Source organism: Cyprinodon tularosa, unplaced genomic scaffold (genome assembly GCF_016077235.1).
Source record: "Cyprinodon tularosa strain WSP-4 unplaced genomic scaffold, ASM1607723v1 ctg522, whole genome shotgun sequence".
NCBI classification, from domain to species: domain Eukaryota; kingdom Metazoa; phylum Chordata; class Actinopteri; order Cyprinodontiformes; family Cyprinodontidae; genus Cyprinodon; species Cyprinodon tularosa.
The window spans coordinates 1,081,454-1,101,024 of NW_024039255.1; the positions used below are offsets into that span (position 1 = coordinate 1,081,454).

The window sequence follows — 19,571 nt, forward strand, 5'->3', positions numbered from 1 at the left end:
TCTGGAGTTGACACAAAAATGTGGGATGGATCTGGAGACATTTTTGGTAAATACAAACAACTGGTACTTTCTATTTTGATGTCTGTAGCTATATTTGCCGCCATCCTGACCTTATGTGGATGTTGTTGTATTCCATGTATTAGATTGCTGCTAAATAGACTAATTACCACTGCAATACAACCCATGAAAACAGAAATGTATGCCCTTATGTCCACTGAGGAACACCTATCGGATGATGAAGACAGCGAAGAGGATGAATTCTCTTTACACTTTCCTGACTTTTATCCTAATCCCAACGACAATAACCCACCAGTTTAAAGTACCTCTGAGTGTACCCTTTACAGCTAAAAAAAAAGAATGATTTCTTAGTTGAAAATCTGAAAAGAAGTAACTATTGAATGATAAAAATAAATAGCTTAAAGTGAATAAACAGGAGGGAAATGTTGGGTTAATTAATTGAACATAAGTTATTCTACTTTAATCATATTATACTTACACATTTTGTTATCTCTATCTTACTCATATTACAAAGAGTGTTAAAACATTTAGTTTTGTTTGCTGTGTCATTAATGTTTTTTAAGTCTGTGCAGGAGGGATGTTGACTGCGACTGCTGTTAACAGATGTCGTTAAGGGTGTGGAGGAGAATGGAGAACTGTGCAACTAGATAAGGAGAGGGGTTCTCCTTATCCTCTGATGTTGTATGATGTTGTACGAAAATTCTGGTTTCAACTGGGTTCTGTTCCCTCCCCCTTTAGCGGTTGAAACCACATTGTAATCAGGGCGTTTCTTCAATAAAGGGCTTGGAGAGCAGATACTGCTTCAGAGTGGGTTTGAAGTTGTAACTGAATGCAGTTTCTGATCCCCTCTCCTTGCAAGTAAAATATACTAAATTCTCTGTGTCATTCTTTGTGCAGGTTGCTGAATAAGGTGTTTGGTGTTTAAACCTAACACCAAGTAAAGCTGATATGTATGCAGGATTATCTAATGTGGTTATTTGGGCTTAAATATGGGGTTGATGTTAAAAAACATCTTGTGCCATGAGTATGCCTGCCTCTTAGATGCACTCCCGTTATGACCAGAGTGGGAATACTAAGATCAAGAGGCTGGGCTTTACAGTGCTGAACTGCAGCTGTGACAGAACAGTCTCTTTTTATTAATGATTTTTTAAATGATGTTTAACGAGTAACTGATTGCCTAAGAACAATATTCGTATGTTCATCCGTTTCATTTTCAAGCATCAAGCATACAGAGGTGAGTGAAGCATCCTAACAGCACACAAATGAGGTTTGTTGCCATATTTGAGCAGCTGTTGTCCAAAATCTGTGGCAATGGTGCCCAAGTGCAGCAATAATAGCAATGTAATGAGCAGCACTTCATCTGGCATCATACTTAAACATATCTGAAATAAATAACAGGTGACAGCTTGGATTATTAACTATCTATGCATCTAAAAATGTGCAGAAAGAAAATGCTGGAGTGTTTAATACACATCACCATAATCATAATAGCCACTAACAACTAATTTATCAACTTTTGTCAAATAAGATTTCTTTTTCTGATACATGTGGATGTCCATACTATAGAGTAAACCCTAAAAAAGTGATAAAAAGCAAATACTGGTTAACAAATACTTTTAGGAAAAAAACAGTCTTTGTTTCATTCTGTGTGATTTCAGAGCATTTTATAACTGTATTCTTTCAGGTTTCTTTGGAGGTGCGAGCATTGGATGAAAATCCACTGTGACATTTTTGCTGATGCCTAACTCAGGACCAGCAACTGCAAGGTTGACATAAAGGAATGACAGGAGAGTTCATCAGCTTGCAGGCAGGTTCACTGTATGGTCAATCTTTGAGCTCCAAAAATGCTTTAAAAAGAAGATCCTGTAACTTTCTACAAATGATGATGCCTTATTTTAATACTCAAAAAGAAAAATCAGAGAATTCAGGCTTTCGTTTGTGCTTGAGACAGAGACATGAGCCAGAACGTCCCAACAAGACAATGTGGGAACAAAAGTGTAAGAATGGAGCATTTGACTCATCTCTGTGTCTGAATGTGGAGGAGTGAAGCCATGTGTGGGAAGAGCAAATTGTTGACCAGCTGACTAAAGAGCAGCCTCCCTTAGACACTCTCTCTTATGCATGCTAACACACACACATACACACATACTGAAGCGGTAAAGTTCAGATTTTGTATCATGCTACTGTTTTCTTAGGTCCCTCAGTACCATAAATTAACAGCACAGTGTTTTTATTGAACCCACAACAAAGACTAAAAATTATCCAAAAAATGTGAAAAAGCAATTAAATTCAGCTTATTTCTATAGCGCCAATTCACAACTTATCTCAAGACACTTTACAGAGACGATTCCACCAGATCATACAGTCAGATTGGTTCAAAGTTTTCTATCTAAGGAAAACCAGCTGATTGAATCGATTCATTAACTCGACAGCAATCCCTCACACCAAGCATGCTTGTAGCGACAGTGGAGAGGAAAACTCCTAGTTGTGTTTTTTTTTTACGGTAGGAGAGAGGGGGAGAGACATGTGGGAGAGACATGTGGCAAAGGACCACAGGGCGGATTCGAACCTGGGTCGGCTCCGTCGAGGACTAAGGCCTCTGCACATGGGTCGTGTGCGCTAACCAATGCGCCACCTGCACACCCAGATAAGTCCCTTTTAACAGGATGAAACCTCCAGCAGAACCGGGCAAAACACGGTGAAACGTTCCTTAACCCTTTATAGGGCACTGAGTGAAATACTTTGAAAATTAAAATTCCTAGCCAGTAGTGTTATTGGAATCCAGGACAACACCTTACTTCTATTGTAACATTAAAAAAATATGGATATTTTTATGGCAAAAATGAATGTCAATTTAATAACAAAAGTGCTTCTATAAGAAATTCATGAAAAACACTCTGAGAGTAAAAAAAAAAAATAATTGCTACAATATAACCTTAGAGGCATTAATGCTGATACTTACACTTAGATTTTTTAACTAGGTTTTTTTTTTTACTTTTCCATTAACTTCTTACTTTTTTTTCTTGATTTGTTAACTTTCTTTTTCTAACTTAATTCACAGTAGGACATATATCATTTAAGGGCTCATCTAATTAGTCCAATGCCAAAATAAGATGTATAGCCAGGTAGCAGGATCTGTGCTGAATGGCTGGATATAGATCTTGTGCTTCTAGACCTCACTGAGAGACGAGTGGGACTCCATTTGTAAGGGGTCTGCTAGTAATCAAAAACAGTAACCTGCCCTATAAAGGGTTAACATCAGCGCTTATTCCCTGTGCCTTAATCCAACAGGAAGGGTCATAAAATGTTCAAAAAGGCAGAAAAAAGCTCCCTGGAATGGAAGCGCAAAACGTTTCAAACTTGGAAAACAAAGTCCAGTGGTTTATTTTTTTTACTTTTTTGGATTGACTATGACCTGGAGGACTGAGAATCTTCACCAGCATATTTTCCACATCTTGTTATTCTTTGCTAAAAAGACCTTTTGTGATTTGTTTTAGAGGCAAACGTTTAGACCAAAGACAGCATCTTTTACAGTAACACCATACAACTGACTACTGACGACAACTGTGCTAAACTCACCTGACATCAGCTTCTCTGTTGTAGCTGAAAAGCAAAATGACAAACTATATAAATACCACAAAATTTGGCTCACCTGAAAACTGAAGGACATTAGAGGCGGCTTAAAAGTTTTGCACAGGCGGCCAATTCATGCAGCAATAATAGTCATCTCTAGTCCACATAGAAATAAAGTTTAAAAAAAGAGAGAGTTCTGCAACAGATGGTAGAGCCCCCACAAAGTCCAGATCATCATTACATAGGTCTGGAACACCGGAGCACTTGACACAGACTAAATATGTAAAAGTGGAGGCAATTTCTCCAGGGTGCCGAATGTTAACTACCTGCCAAAATATGCACAAATACGTCTGTGTTTTAGAAATCTTCTCTTTTATTTTTTAAGCACTTTGTAAAAGGTTACTCAGAAAAACGTGTCACCATTCACTATCATAACATTTAATACCTTGTTTATATCTGTTGTTCAATAAAAATAACTTCTATTTTTGCTTTAAGTGTTAAAAAAAAGTTGTATCTGCGAAGTCTTGCAGGATTGGCTCTCCGACTAAATCTCATGCACCTGGGTTAGCAGTTAACACTTTTAATTTCGTCTTTTTTTCTTTGCTGTAAAAGTTAACAAGCTTTGATGAAGGTGCTCGATCTCATCTTGCTCAGATGTCAGCAATCTCAGTTTTATCAAGTGCAGACAGTTTTCTGTCTACACACATACCATGTGGCCTTCCAAAACAGTCTCAGAAATGCTCCAAGTCTGGCGACCACATAAATTCCTGGCTGGGTGACAAAATACACAGTTCAAGCCAAAAGCCTAACTGAAGTTATTCTAAATCCATATTTAGGTGGAAAAAAGTTTTGATTATCCTTGAAGGAGTTATTTTTTTGTCATGATTACGCTTTTTTCCTCACTTTTGACTAACATAACCTCTTGATGTACAATTAGAGCATTACAGACCGTTATCCTCATCAAAAGTACCTTTAAAGTGAGATTCATCTCTGCACCCCCTGCCAGGCTGAATCACACACACAAAAACTGCCCCTGGATCTTTACATGATGATGAGCAACCCACACAACAGTGATAGAAAACTAGGTCACAATTTCAAAGCAGGGAAAACAATTCGCCCCCTTCAGTTTCCCTTAATAAAACATTCCCCAGTCATTTGGGGTCCTATGTAACGTGTGTCTGCTTCAACTCCCAGCCCCCCACCTCCACCTCTATGCACCCCACGGCGCGCTTGTGCGTTGAGACAAAAGGATGGATGCCCAGTTAAAGGCAAGCTTTGTTTGCAACTATGCAACCATGCGGACACCCAATCAAGTAGCCGATACCAAAACCTCCCACGCTGGATGGAACACCTCTGAACTCCCACCATGGAGCTAAGTTACACAGGCATCTCTCAGAGATATACTTTACCTTCATGCTGAAGGAAATGTTAAGCTACAAATTAGCTGTTCCCTCCTCCAGCTTATATGGCTCTGCTTTAAAGCCATCGGCACAGTGACAAACACAACACCAAAAGGGTCTAACTGAACCAGCTTGCATGGCCCTGAGCATGAGAAAGCAAACACAACAGGACCGGATAAAAGAATGACTAATGTTTATACTGCTGCTGCACTCTGATTATAGAGCTGTGAACCGACTGCACCGCCACACCATCCTTTCTTCATGAGAACCACATATTGAACAGGGGATGAAGCCTCTCTAGCCGCTGCACCTGAAACAAACCGACTTTCTTCTCCTTCTTCTGTCCCCCCCCACCCACCCGCTTGTACGCTTTTTGGATGAGCCGGAAAACTGTGGAGGAGGTTTGGCATCGCAGCCAAGAGCAATTTATTTCCTGTCTGCCTCGGGCCCGGCCTTGATTGAAGATTCTTTGTGAGGAATGTGTGGAATCCTGATTTGGAAAAGCTAATCCTCTCTGAGTCTATCTGGTTTCTATAAATACACCACTGGGTGTCAATGATATCGATCAAAATCACCAGAATCTGGAGGCTTATGAAATTGTTCATATTAAAATATAAAAGGGGAAATAAAAGCATTACAAGACTCACAATTTAGAGGCTTTAGCTGTAAAAATATACTGTCCAGCCACAGAGTTTCATGGTGGAGCAGATTTTGGCACTGAAGCAGCAAAAAGAGTCTGCGTTGTAGCGTTGACCGTAGCCTTTTTATGTCACTAGCTTCAGCTTCCTCCCACAGTTTAACCCACTACAATGGCCCCTCAAAGGGTGCAAATCATTGTTAAGACACTGAATTCCATAATTTATAAAATATAATTTTTTTTTTTTTATCTTTTTCAAATCTATGAGATTGCGAGGACATCTTAGGCTCACTGTCTTCCTCAGGTGACATTGCTGATTTTTTTTGCTTAATTCAGGTCTGGACTCTTGCAGGATTAGCATACATTTTCTGATGATGAAGTCATTCTTTTGTTAATTTAGATGAAGGGTTTCACTCCCACTGATGCAAGTTAATGCTCTACAAGAAAACAGGTATTTGGCATTCTCCTCGCGGCAGCAAAAACAAAGCTTTCTTTTAGTCTTGACATTTCATACCACACAAGAACAGAAATGTAGAGCTACTAGGAAGTCCCCATGGCGCTCTCCAACTATAGTGCACCTACCTCATATTTTTTTTGGACCCGACACAAGAAAAAAGCTCAGCCCAGATTTTATTTCAAGATCAAGCTGCAAAGGCTGCCAAACCAGAGTTGAAAGAACAAAAATAATTTCCTTTCTGGTCTTGAACCACTGGAGGAGAAAACAAAAACGTTTTTCTGCACCTCCAGCTTTCTAGTGGACATCTTAAGCTTTCATTTGTCCAAACTGATTGGTACTTTTAAAAGTTCTTATTTTTACACTTTAAGAATGGTGCTGCCAACACCATGTTTCCCTATTGGTAACTTCTGTTATTGTGATGAATGTACTTATAATGAGCCAAAGGTTCTGCTGAATGATTTCAGAAAGACTTTAGCTATGCTTGGATGTTTTACTTTAAATAAAAAGGCCTTAGTGTTGCAGCTCTACTCTTTACGCTAGGCATGTTAAAAATATAAGAGACTTTGTCAGATGTAGAATACAACCGGGGATCAGAAAGAAATGTCTGCGGCTAACTGATGCTGATGCAGTCATGGCAGCCTCCTTGACACTTTTCTATCCGGTCTTTTTTTTTGTTAAAGAGAAACATCCAGTTATTTTTCTTATGTCACCATTGCACCATATTTATATGGTGCAATGGTATATTTTTCCAAAAAATGCTGATGTCATCAGTCATCCAGGTCATAGTCATTCCGTAAAAATCAAAAAAAATATCCACTGGACTTGTTTTCCAAGATTTGAAGACATTTCGCCACCTCTCCAGGAAGCTTTCTCAATTCAAATGTCTGGATCTGCAGTGAGTTTGAGCCTTATTGAGAATATACAGGAAATGAGAAAAAATAAGACTCAAACTCACTGCGGATCCAGACATTTGAATTGAGAAAGCTTCCTGGAGAGGTGGTGAAATGTCTTCAAATCTTGGAAACCAAGTCCAGTGGATTTTATTTTTATTTTTACGGAATTCTTCCAAAAAAGTTTTAAAAAACAATCAACTGGACTTTGTTTCTAAATTTAAAGACGTTTCACTTCCCATTCAGGATGCTTTTTCAATTCAAAATGTCCAAAATGTCTTCAAACTTGGAAATAAAATCCAGTAGATTGTTTTTTAACTTTTTTTTGGAATGACTATGACCTGGATGACTGAGAATCTTCACCAGCATCTGCAGAATATGGCTTTGGTTTAATGCTGCAAATGAAAAAATGAGAGGAGATCTACGGGGAAGAAAATATTTATTCTCTAGTTCATCGGTTTTACCATAAATAATTTGACCTAAAAGATAACAGTCTTCAAATGATATTGCCATGCAATGTTTAATAATTTTAAGCAACACAGTTAAATCATTCGGGTTGAATACGTTTTTTAACATAGCAAAGTAACCATGATTCATTTGAATGAGGTTTGCTTGAAGGCGATGGAGGACAGCTGCTAAGAAGGTTCCCTGTACTATAGTGCAACCTGGTTATTGCACAAATGTTTCCATGTTCAATATGTTTCCTTCAAAAAGATGCTTTCGTTTTCAGTCTGAACGGGATAAAAATATCTTTTTTTTTTAAAATGGTTTTTAATAATTTATTATAGCCTTGAATTTATACATTATTAAAAGCTGACAGTTTAACAGAAGTCTATAGAAATTTAAAAACTGTTTGGCGTACAAGTACATATAAGCATATCTAAGTAAGAAATTATGATATAACTGAAACTAGGTATTTTACACACACATTGCACAAAAAAAGACATAACGTTTGTATCTCAATGTCTTTTATTATGTTCACCACTTGTCCCTTATTCCTTTTTCTTATATGTAATGCTTAAATCTAACATTAATTTGCAACTTTGCTTCACTTACTATCCTGGGTTTGTTTGTGTTCGCATTCTATTGCAGTTTCCATCTATTTATATGTTTAGCTTAAAGCTATTACTTCTGGATTATTGGTTGAAATATTTTATTTTGTTTCAAAGTATATTCATGGTATTTGTTTTCCTTTTTACTCACCATTGTTTGTCCAAGTATTTCCTATAGATGAAGTCATCAATTACCTTGCTGGGTTCTACCATTTAGAGGGTTACCTTTGGAGTAATGCTTTGTTTGTTTTTCTTTAAAGTAACTTTTTGAGTTATTTTGTATCACATTGTTTGTTTTGCATACTCTTTGTTTATGTAGATGAGTTTGTGTTGCCACTTGGTTATATTAGCACTGAGCTCTTGGAAGCTCAGGAAGGTTTGTCAGAGTGAAAATACTGAAGAAAAGAAAACAGAAATCTGGAACCGGTGGCTGAAGCTGTTTTTTGTTCACCTTACTGATCCTCGACCAAACTAATTCACACAAGCTAAATGTTTTATTTTTTACCTCGGCATCACCAAAAGCTATTTTTATTTGTTAAAGCCAAGAATCACCACACAGATTGTTTTTTTGGGCTTATATTTTCCTGTATATTCTCAATTATAAATAGGTTTCCTAAGTATTTGGTAGATTTTCTAATGCTGTATAACTTGGGACAAACATTTTGGGTATCCACTCTAAAGATTGTTACGAACCTTTGCCTGAAATTTAGCCCCTTCCTTTGATAACCACTCCAAAACGTTGACTTTGCCGTCCATAAGCAGCCCTGTAGTTAAGTAATTTAGTGGCAGGGTTAGGGTCATTAACCATTTGGGATACATGTTGTTCTGATATTTTAGGGTGCATTCACATTAAAAAAGTCCTTGGTTATGCTTGTTTGGCCTAGATCAAAAGCAGATATTATTTTGTCATTTTGTCCCATTCGTTTTGAAACTGCACTTTTTGCAAGTGGACAATAACCCAAAGCAAAACCACAAGTGTAACAATCACTGCTCCCATTGGTCAGAACAGATTACAGTAGAACAGAGCACAGAACAGGAAATGTGGGAAAACTACATGCGGTACCTTTTGCTATTCATGCTTTGATTACAGCTGCAAAAACATTGTCTTACAGTCTTAAGAGCTGCTCATTTAATATAGATTTGGAGACTTTTTATTCTTAATTTTGTGAAGTGCTGAAAAATGCATCCTTTAAACCAAAGAGAAAATCAAAATCTTACTGGCCACATTTTTGCAGACCAGTCCACATAATCATTTTTTCCTTATGATGTATCCAATCTTTGAAAATGCATCGTCCTGCAGCTTAATGCTGATATATTTTATCATTCTGTAATTATCAGGCCAGAAAAGCTGTAAAACTGGCAACAGAAAACATTGAAGAAGCTACACATAAAGTAAAGGTGAAACAGATTAAGTTTTTACGGAAATACATATTTCATCTATAATGCACTGAGGCGATTAGCAATCAGAGCTTCAAATGTAACAGCTCTAAATTACCAGCATCCCCACCAGGTACAAACAACACTTGATTATTCTGGTTTCTATTACTCATCTCCAACTGTGGCTCTTTGCCTTCTTCTGTGATGAAAAAGATCACCTCCTACAGACAAAATCCCAGAAGCTCTGATGATATGTCTCAAATATACAAAGTGATAAATACAATCTATTGGATAATCAAAGGCCACACCAGCTCTCTGCCCTCTGGTCTATGACAGATGTTAAAATAAAGCTCAAAATTTAAGAAAACTTAAGTCTGGGAAAGTCTAACCCTAACCCTATGCTCTTAAAACCAAAGGATGCAGCAATCAGCCCCTACTACAACCTGCTGACGTCAAACAAGAAGTTAAACGTCTAATAATTTGTGTTTTTAAGCCTGGGAATTTGCATGAATCTCACACAGGAAACATTACTTTAAAGCCCCTCTGCGTATGTCGTCACTGGTAACAACTGTGTGCTGCGTTTCTTTTAACCGCTGCCTGAGTCATGACACCCCTCCCCCTCGGATCCCCAGCAAAGAAGCAGCAGTGGGTCAGGAGAAGCAATAGCAGAGCCCAGGGCGAGGATCATTATAACATGGCTGTGGTAATTAGAGGGACCACTGAACCATTGGTTAAAGAGAAGCAACGTGTTCTATCCACTGCAAACAGAAAAGCAAGGTTCATCCTGATCCCCCGAGCTCTTTTCCTTTCCAAAACACCAAACTACTTATGAAGGTGTCGGCGGTTACAGCAGCCTTTTACGTGAGAACTGATGCAAACTTTATAATTAGTTAAAGCTCATGCCTAATTAGTAATACGTTTCTATAAAATCTACAAAGTGTCTGGTACAAACGAGGTCATGTGGTCAATCCAGTGTGAGAACTGTACCAAAGTGACCTGGATTAATACCAATTAGTGCATGTGCGAAATGTGTATTTGGCTTTGATGGGTTTCTTTAAAACCCATAGAGTGACATAAAGTAAACCTTTGTGGGGAATACTGAAAGGCCTCTTTCATAAAGCTTGATTACGGAACGTTTGGACTCAGTTAAAGCCCCATAAAAATGAATAAAATGTGACACTGTCTGACTGCCAGCATACAGTTGCACGGTGAAAATAAATCGGCTGCAATTTAAAAAGTGTATGTTAGGAAGCATCTGATTTCATTTCAGCTAAGGAGCCGATAGACATGGAGTCTAAAAACAAACTGCTTTGTGCGGTTTTCCTCACCAAGTAGAGCTTGGAAAAGCTGGCTGCCCAAGATGGCTGACACTTTGCTCACACTGGTCTTCAGAGCCTGCTCCTCTGGGCTGGTCAGGTTGGCCTGGTATTGCTTGAGGAGCCCCACCGCCCTCTCTGTGTCTGCAATCACAATCACAAACTTCACTGCATTTTATTGCGGTTACATGGGACAGACTATATATAACATAAATATGTGTGGTTTGCCAGCCTAAGACCGCAAATTCTTCCCAAAACATCTCCTTTTTGTTCAGGGCTTTGACTAGGCCCTTCCCCGTGTTATGAGTGATATTTAGTTTAGGCCTTTCTTAATAAATTGTGCTTTTTATAGAAGGAAAAAATTCTGATTAGATCTCATATGATAGGGCATCTTTTTCTACATGGCCCCTGTGTCCCTTAGCTGCAGATCATTGCAATCTAAAATTAAACAGTGGACAGATACGATGGGGGAGTGTTGGCCCAGTGGTTAGAGTAGTGCGCTTGTGTTATGAGAAGGTTGCAAGTACCTGGTTTGATCTCCACATGGAGAAAAAGAAAACCTGATAAGTAGTTGGGCCAAACATGGCAGCAACTGGAGAATTCAGCCACAATGAAAAGTTTCAAGCATTAACATCTTTAAAGGTCACCACACCATCTCACTGGGATTTAGCTCAGGACTTTGACTAGACCAACCCAGGTTTCCTTTTTGTTTTCTCTGAAGCCATTCAGCGGCGGACTTGGTTTGTTTAAGATCACATTCCTGCTGCAGAACTCGGGTCCCAAACAGATGGTCAAGCATTTCCTTTCAGATTTTTCTGGTATACAGCTTAATCTATGTTCCATTTAACACAGGAGATCTTCAAGGTCCTGAAGCAGCAAAATGGCCCCAGATCATTGACCTTGGATCATCGTCAGATCCGTGTTTTCAGTCTCACAACAAATCCATCTTAAAAGACTCCTGCTAATAAATCCGTCTCGTAGCAACCAGCGAGTCAGACCAATGACATGTCAGTAGTGTTTTTTGGGGCGGGACATGTAGGAACGACGACACACAGAAGGGCCTTCCCGGGCCATTACAAACATGGCTACGCTGGTGCACTCACCTGTCGCTATCGCAACTGACTCTGTTCTAGCTAAAATAGCGACAATTTCTTGTATAAAGAATGAGCAATGAGAAGCACTTTGTGCATTCTTTGATGGGAAAGATGTTTTTGCTATTGTTCCGACAGAATTTGGAAAACGTTAAATTTACCAGCTTACTCCGCTAGTTGTGAAAACACTATTGTGATCATCATATCTCCGTTGGTGGCTCTCATGGATGACCAAGTTGCCTGAAAGCAATTGGCTGAAAGTCACCCAATCAGCTTGAAGTATTGCACTAACAACCCTCCTTTTTATGAACAGAATGAACAGCAGCCAACCCAGATTGATATAACTCAGTTCTGCACATATCAATGTGGCTACTGCCAGGTTACCAGCTCATCACAGTACCACTACTATATCTTGCTGTTTGCATGATTTTTTTATTTTTTTTTTTTCCTGAATTACGGTGTTACTTTTACTCCATATATAATGGAAAACATGCCTTCCAAAAACTTCCAACCTTTGTCTTGTCAGTCCAAAGACTATTTCCATCAATCTCTTGGGGATCAACAAAATTGTTTGCACAAATCCACATTTTTTCTACTTCTGATCTTATTCTGATACCTTAATTTACCATCCTGCAGATCCTGATTATTTTCTAATACCAGAGGTTTTTTGCATTAATGTTTTCATCATTACTGTTTTTGTTTTAGAGCCTGTCATAACTTTTTCTTCAAAATCCAGTATGATATGTATAAATATAGAGATGCACGTCCCAAACTACATGAGATTAGTATAAGGTCAGATTGGGAAGTCATAGCAACAGTAAATTGTGTTAACAGGACAGATTCTGATCTAAAAACAACTAAATAAATTAAATCAGCCGATGAAGAGTAAATTCCTCTGCTGTTCAATTTAGTTTTAACCCAACTTTTTCATAGAAATAAGTAGAATACATCTACCCCTAAGGATCCAGACCATTTTCATCGATACCTGATCTAGAATTTTCTTTGATATTGGAGCCAAGACAGATATGAATATTAGATCAGTGCATCTATACTTGAATCTCTGCCATGCAGTCTCTTTGTTATGGTGAAGGCATGAAGTCTGACATTAACTGAGAGCAGAGAGAGACCCGAACCAAAGCTGTAGCTACAGATTTATTTTACTTTCTTTCAACCGTCTCAGAGGTTGAAGAAAAAGAAGAAAAAAAATGTTGAATAGTAATTATAGTTTGCATCCAAAATGGTTTGACTTTAAACATAAATAGTCAGCTGAAATTAAAACTTATCTCACAAACTCTATGAAAAAAAAACATGTGGACTTCGGGAATGTGTTTGAAGCAGCATTTTTAGACCTCTGTAAGGCTGCAAACCACAGTATCTTTCTGCATAAACATTGCCTATCATCATGGCATCCGTTTTTTTGTGCTTTTTGTTCTGTCTGTATCAAATAAAGATACAAACTGGGTGGCCTGCAGTTCTTTAGATGTTGTTGTGGAGTCTTTTGTGACCTCTTGCACTCTTAAAGTAATTTTTTGTCTGCTGTATGAAATAGGAAGGAGAGAAAACACTTATTCACACGACCGAGGCTTCTCTGAGGCTTCTCTGAATATGTCCCTTTTGATTTAGGTGGACAGCCATATTTCTGTAGCTTTCCAGTTCTGCAAAACTCAAAATAAAAACTCTTCATTTTCTGTTTAGAAACATTAATCATTGAAACTTTTCCACAACTTGATCCCTGACCTTGACAGAGGCGCAGCAGGAGGGTTGGCTTTGGGGGCTTTAGCCCGGGATGTTTTGGCAACTGATCACTTTTTCTTTTCTAGCATTGAAAAACTATTTTCATCTGTTACACTATGTGAAGACCAAACTAAAAACGGTCATTCACTTCACAGACTTCACACAACAGATTTTTTTTTTCGTAATCCTTGCTAACTCTGGTCCCTGCTAGCATCCATGTTATGTTGTCAGGTAGGAAGCACAGACATGGATCTCAATACGATGAATGAACACGTTTATTGATAGAATGGGATAATATGGCACCACTGAGTTTGACTAGATTTGGTTTATGAAAAGAGTGCAGTGATGGACTAAGCCCAATAGATAACTTTCACTGTGAAATTTCAAAGAGGGAAATCTGATCCTATTTGGTTTTCAAATGCTTGTATCTCTGTTAGGGTTGGAACGGTTCACAAAATCCACGGTTCGGTTCGGTTCACGGTTTCGTGCTCACGGTTTTCGGTTCGGTATATGTTGATTGTTAGGAAAATCTATATCTTGTATACACTGTTGCACTTTTATCCACAACTTTCTTTGCGCCGTCATCGTAGGTCACTCTAAATGCAAAGTGGTCCCATACAGCAGACCTATAAAGTGCTGCTGGCGCATCTTCCAACTCCTGTTCTTTTCCACTTACCATACCGACACAATTCTGCAACATCTGATTTTTTTCTGCTACACCCGGCTACGCTGCTTCACTTCTTCTTCTTCTTGTTTACTGCTGGTGGTTGGCTTTGGTCGCAGTACCGCCACCTTCTGCTCTGGAGTGTAAACGCTTCGCCTATGAGAAAAAGGAGCAGCGCATGAACCGAACGCAACACACGCGAACCGAACCGAGACAGTCGAACCAAACGGTTCGGACGGTTTTCATAAACCGTTCCATCCCTAATCTCTGTTACAATAAACCCCAGCTTATCTCTCACTTCACAACTTTTCCTAAAATGGACCACACTGTTTTTTTGGGGGGGGGGTTTTGTCTTGGTTTACTTAGTATAGTATACAATTAACAAAATGAATAAAAGGTTAGAGCAAATGTACTGCATCACTGACAATGTTGCAGTACAGGGTATAAAAAAAATACTCCCATTTGGTGGTTTAAGGGGTATTTTAAAGCTACAGTGTGTAATAATTTCAGGAATATACAGTCAGAAATGTAATATATTATACATAACTAAGTTATTTATCATGATCTACGAGCTCAGCCTCTTAACCTTAATATTTGCGTTACCTTAGAATTCGTTATTTATAATTACATAGGAGCGGGTCTCACAGCCATGGAGGCAGACATCTTTGCGCTACGGCAGCGCAGAGCCAACAAACTAGCGATTGCGAGATCGCCCATTACGCTCGAAAGTAACTACGGCAAGTTGAGAGAGATGAACTGAGTCTACATGATATCTATACCCTACACAGACTAATGAAATACTATCTGTAAAATTATCTATGTAAACAAACCTCATCACTTGAGAAGGTAGATGATGCGGACGTCGTGGAAGACATTTTGTCCCGTAACGCTCGCCGTACTGTTTGGGGGGAGAAGCGGTGGGGGGGAGATGTTCATGTTGCTGCGGTCTGCAGTCTGGACGTTAGATGTCGCTGAAAATTACACACTGTAGCTTTAATGTATTTTTGTGCTAATAAATTACAATTAAATCCACTCTTGCTTAGTTTAGACATATGCATTATTTTTTTAGTTGTATGCTAAATATGAACATTAGGTCCAAAAGGCAGGAGATCAGTTCAGGTGAGAGATCAACTAGGGACAGTTTTACATGATCGCATGTCATATAACATTTCGGTAAAAGTAATTTGCTCTGGTTTATGTATGAATACAACACAAACAGGGAGAGACAGCAGAGATGGAGGAACAGACCAGAATGAGGAGACAAAGATGGAACAAAACGGTAGTTCTATAGTTCTTTATACACTATGTCTTGTTTTTCGTGGTCCGTAAACTACAGTATTAAACATGTTCTGCTTACCACATCCAGACTCAGGCCAACTTCTTACTTACATCCTATCCTAATAATTAATTTCCCCTGATAATGGGTTGTTAATAATGATTAAATGTGCAATAAATAGAGACTTCAGCTGTCATATATATATATATATATATATATATATATATATATATATATATATATATATATATATATATATATATATTTGAGCCTATATAACAAGTACATTTTTTAACTTCTTACTTACTTAATAACTTCTTACTTTTTATGGTGTACCAAATGACCTCCATTATAATGCCATATTTTGTGGGCTAAGCCCCTGATGATTAGAATGTCTAGGTAGGCCTAGAGTACACCCTTAGTTACATTAAAATCCCTTTATATACATTTAGGTTTTTGGACATCACAAAATGTGAAAAAGTGTCACAAATCCTTACCTCTAATATGCAAGAATGTGTATTTACACAATACCTTTATCACAATGCCATAAACTTATATTTAACCTGAGGGGATAAAAAGGCTGACATGTTAGAGGCCTAAGTGACAGAAATAAGTTGCATGTGTTTGGCAGAAGCAGCTCTGCTCTGCTTGTTGATCTTGGTGGGTGGAGAGGAGCACAGATGATGCACATCATGAAGGGAAATCTGCTACTTTCCAGAGACTGAATCTAAATGATGGTTTGGACAAAAAAAAAATTAAAATAAAACAAGAAGCTCCGTTCAATTATCTGAAAGAGAAAATATATAATGATTTATGTTTCTTCAGGGAGTTCAGTTGAAACTAGAGATGCAAAAACGTGTGCTTAACAAAAAAAAAAAAGAAAGAAAAAAAAGACAACCTTAAAACAAAAACACACAGAAATGGAGACTACTTACCATATTTATGCACCATGGTGTGCGCGACTTGAAACGTCATTTATACAAATGATGTGTTTTTGTCTGAAGATTAAAAGAACCAGTTCAGATTTTTCTCTGATAAAATGTGCATGTTCCGTTTAGCCTCCGTTAGCAGCTCCAGTAGCGGTCCCCAGTATGATCCACAGGCTGTTTACTTCATGCTAAAAAGTTTTCCACAAGTTTTGGGCAAATCGGCCCCTGAACCGCGACACGCCCCTCCTCCCTCTGGACACAGCCGCCCCACGAAGCCGAAGTACGTTTATGGATTGTAGATCAACCAAAGGAATAGCTCACTTTTTTAAGAAAAAAAAAGAGAGAGACACATATACATATATACAGAGGAGGATTGGGGCCACTGAACAAAATAAAAAGAAAGTTAACTGATTTTTAAATTTTATTTCAGTATATTATGAGAAAAAAGTCAGAATTCTCACGTTAATCTCAGAATTCTGAGTTTAATCTCAGAATTCTGACTTAATTCTAACAGTTAACAAACATGTTAGCATCAAGCCGTGTCCATATCTGTTTTAGAAACTAAACTATCTCTTCTTTTAATCGCCTTCTGGTTTTCCATTGATGAAATAGTATCACAGGGGACCCATCGTGCACATAAAAAGTTGCCTAATTGCGTCATTTCTTCAATTCTGACCTTTTTCCCATATTAAGCTGAAATAAAATTTAAAAAAATCAGTCAACTTTTTTCATTGTCCCTAATCCTCTTCTGTAAGGTTAAGATCCAGAATTCTGAGAAAAAAGCCAGAATTCTTAGATTAAAGTCAAAATTCTAACTTTTTGCCATATTAAACTGAAATAAAATTTTAAAAAAAAATCAGTCAACCTTTTTTCAGTGTCACTAATCCTCTTCTGTAACATTAAGATGCAGAATTCTGAGAAGTCAGAATTCTTAGATTAAAGTCAGAATTCTGAGGAAAAAACAGTCAGAATTTTTAGATTAAAGTCAAAATTCTGACTTTTTTCCCATATTAAACTGAAATAAAATTTTTAAAAAATCAGTCAACTTTTTTTCACTGTCCCTAATCCTCTTCTGTAACATTAAGATGCAGAATTCTGAGAAGTCAGAATTCTTAGATCAAAGTCAGAATTCTTAGAAAAAAGCCAGAATTCTTAGATTAAAGTCAGAATTCTGAGGAAAAAACAGCCAGAATTCCGAGATTAAAGTCAAAATTCTGACTTTTTCCCCATATTAAACTGAAATAAAAAAAATCAGTCAACTTTTTTTCAGTGTCTCTAATCCTCTTCTGTAACATGAAGATCCAGAATCCTGAGAAGTCAGAATTCTGAGATTAAAGTCAGAATTCTGACAAAAAATGCAGAATTCTAAGATTAAAGTCAGAATTCTGACTTTTTTCCCATATTAAACTGAAAAAAAATAAAAAAAAAATCTGTCAACTTTTTTTCTTTTTTCAGTGTCCCTAATCGTCTTCTGTAACATTAAGACCCAGAATTCTGAGGAAAAAAGTCAGAATTCTGACTTTTTTCCCCATATTAAACTGAAATAAAATGAAAAAATTAGTTAACTTTTGTTTTTTTTTCTCAGTGGCCCTAATCCTCTTCCATATAAACGCTTATTTCAGTGCTCATGTTTTATGCTGTGTTGTGCAAAACAGCTTTATTCTGTTATTTTGTTTTTGGTTTGATTTTTTGTTGCTGTTTAATATTCTATTTGTTCAAATAAGTACATGTATCTTTATACGAGTTAACGATAACCAAAATCAAGTTAAAAAGCAATCAACGCTTTTACTAAATCTTAAACACAATAGAAAACTTTGTCCAATATGGCGACAGAACTTCGTCTTACGACAAAAGCATTAATGTACGAAAAGTACACATAAAAATACATTAAAACAAAAAGGAGGCACTGCTAAAATAATATTTTTAAAAAGTGTGCCAAGTGCATGTTCAGCATGAATTTCCATACAAGCTTTCTATCTAATGGAAACAGCTTGAATGAGTGATGGAAAGTTCCGGTCGGATCTTAGGGGTTGTGGGACCACTAAGAAAGACAGATTTGAGGTGAACCAGTGAATCACACTGACTGCCTATACAGTAGAACAGCCTGGAGAATGCAAACAGGTCCATGTCTGAATGGATAAGAAAAGACAGATTTCAGGTGGCCTTGTGAATGTTTGAATTAATACCTGAATTAAATACTTGAGGGGTGAATTTCCACAAGTAAAAACCTTCCAATATGATTGAATTAACACATTATTTTCCCCCAAAAATACAAAAAAAATACTCAACAGTGGCCAGTTTTATTCTCTACTTTAATATTCTTTATATAATATGCAAGGTGTAAACACGTCTAAATTTAAAATCTATATTAAATTCTGAAACAAATCCTCTGAAGAATGCATGAAATTAAAAAGGACTTGATTAAATGTAGCTATTCGTTTTCAACATTTATGAAAAAAAAAAATAGCCCTTTACAGTGAAACCGAATCAGAAGCCAACTTCAGTGGGGCTGCTTAGCCGTTGTGAAAAAGACTCGCTGGTTTAGTCTTTCTTACACGTTTTTCTTCTTTATTTTATAGACGTTAAACTAATATTGGGTTTTAACCGTTATCACCCCCTATTAGCAAAGTTAAGCGGTTTTATACTTTTATCATTAGCCGCCTCTTTGCATTTTCTTGAAGTGCGCGCCATCTTGTGGTGAGAAAAGATATTGCTAGAATAAATCACAGTTTAAATGAGAACTCCACCGACTTCCGAACCTGCTGGGTTAGCTCCTGCAATGAAAAACGTTAACTGGTCAAATAGCGCAGCTGATTCAGTCGTAGGTGGGGCTGTAGACTATGTGTTTAAAGTCACCGCTGAAACATGTTAGCGGTTTCTATAAGTTTGCTTACCAGTGCTGTTTAGCCGGCTCCTCATCCCTCTTGGAGGCTAGCGGATGGAGAGCACATTAGCCGCTACCATGGCAGCTACTAGCATAACACACCCAAATCTCCACACATCGGTTGGTGGCAGCACTGCATTGTGGGAAATGTAGGCTGGATGACCACTATCTCAGATCTTTCAATAGAGTGTAGTTTAATGGTTATATTTTGATTACAACTATTAAAATATACTCAGAAACATTAAAAATAATTACTACACAAATACTTGGTAA

The 19,571-nt window shown here is 37.6% G+C and overlaps 1 protein-coding gene across 3 annotated transcripts in view; it reads right to left on the reverse strand.

The window, feature by feature from the left end:
• dlg3 (discs, large homolog 3 (Drosophila)) overlaps positions 1–19,405 on the reverse strand; it is a 155,767-nt gene extending 136,362 nt beyond the window's left edge. Inside the window, exons 1-2 of one of the 3 annotated variants that reach the window (XM_038303988.1) lie at positions 19,309–19,405; positions 10,733–10,864 (exon numbers count right to left, since the gene is read on the reverse strand). In XM_038303988.1, coding sequence (XP_038159916.1) covers positions 10,733–10,864; positions 19,309–19,333 — 157 coding nt within the window. In that variant the 5' untranslated portion in view covers positions 19,334–19,405. Of the gene's footprint in view, positions 1–10,732; positions 10,865–16,420; positions 16,622–19,308 lie in introns of those variants that run through there. The other 2 variants (XM_038303987.1, XM_038303992.1) reach the window with 2 other exon arrangements.
• Between the last annotated feature and the right edge of the window lie 166 nt (positions 19,406–19,571).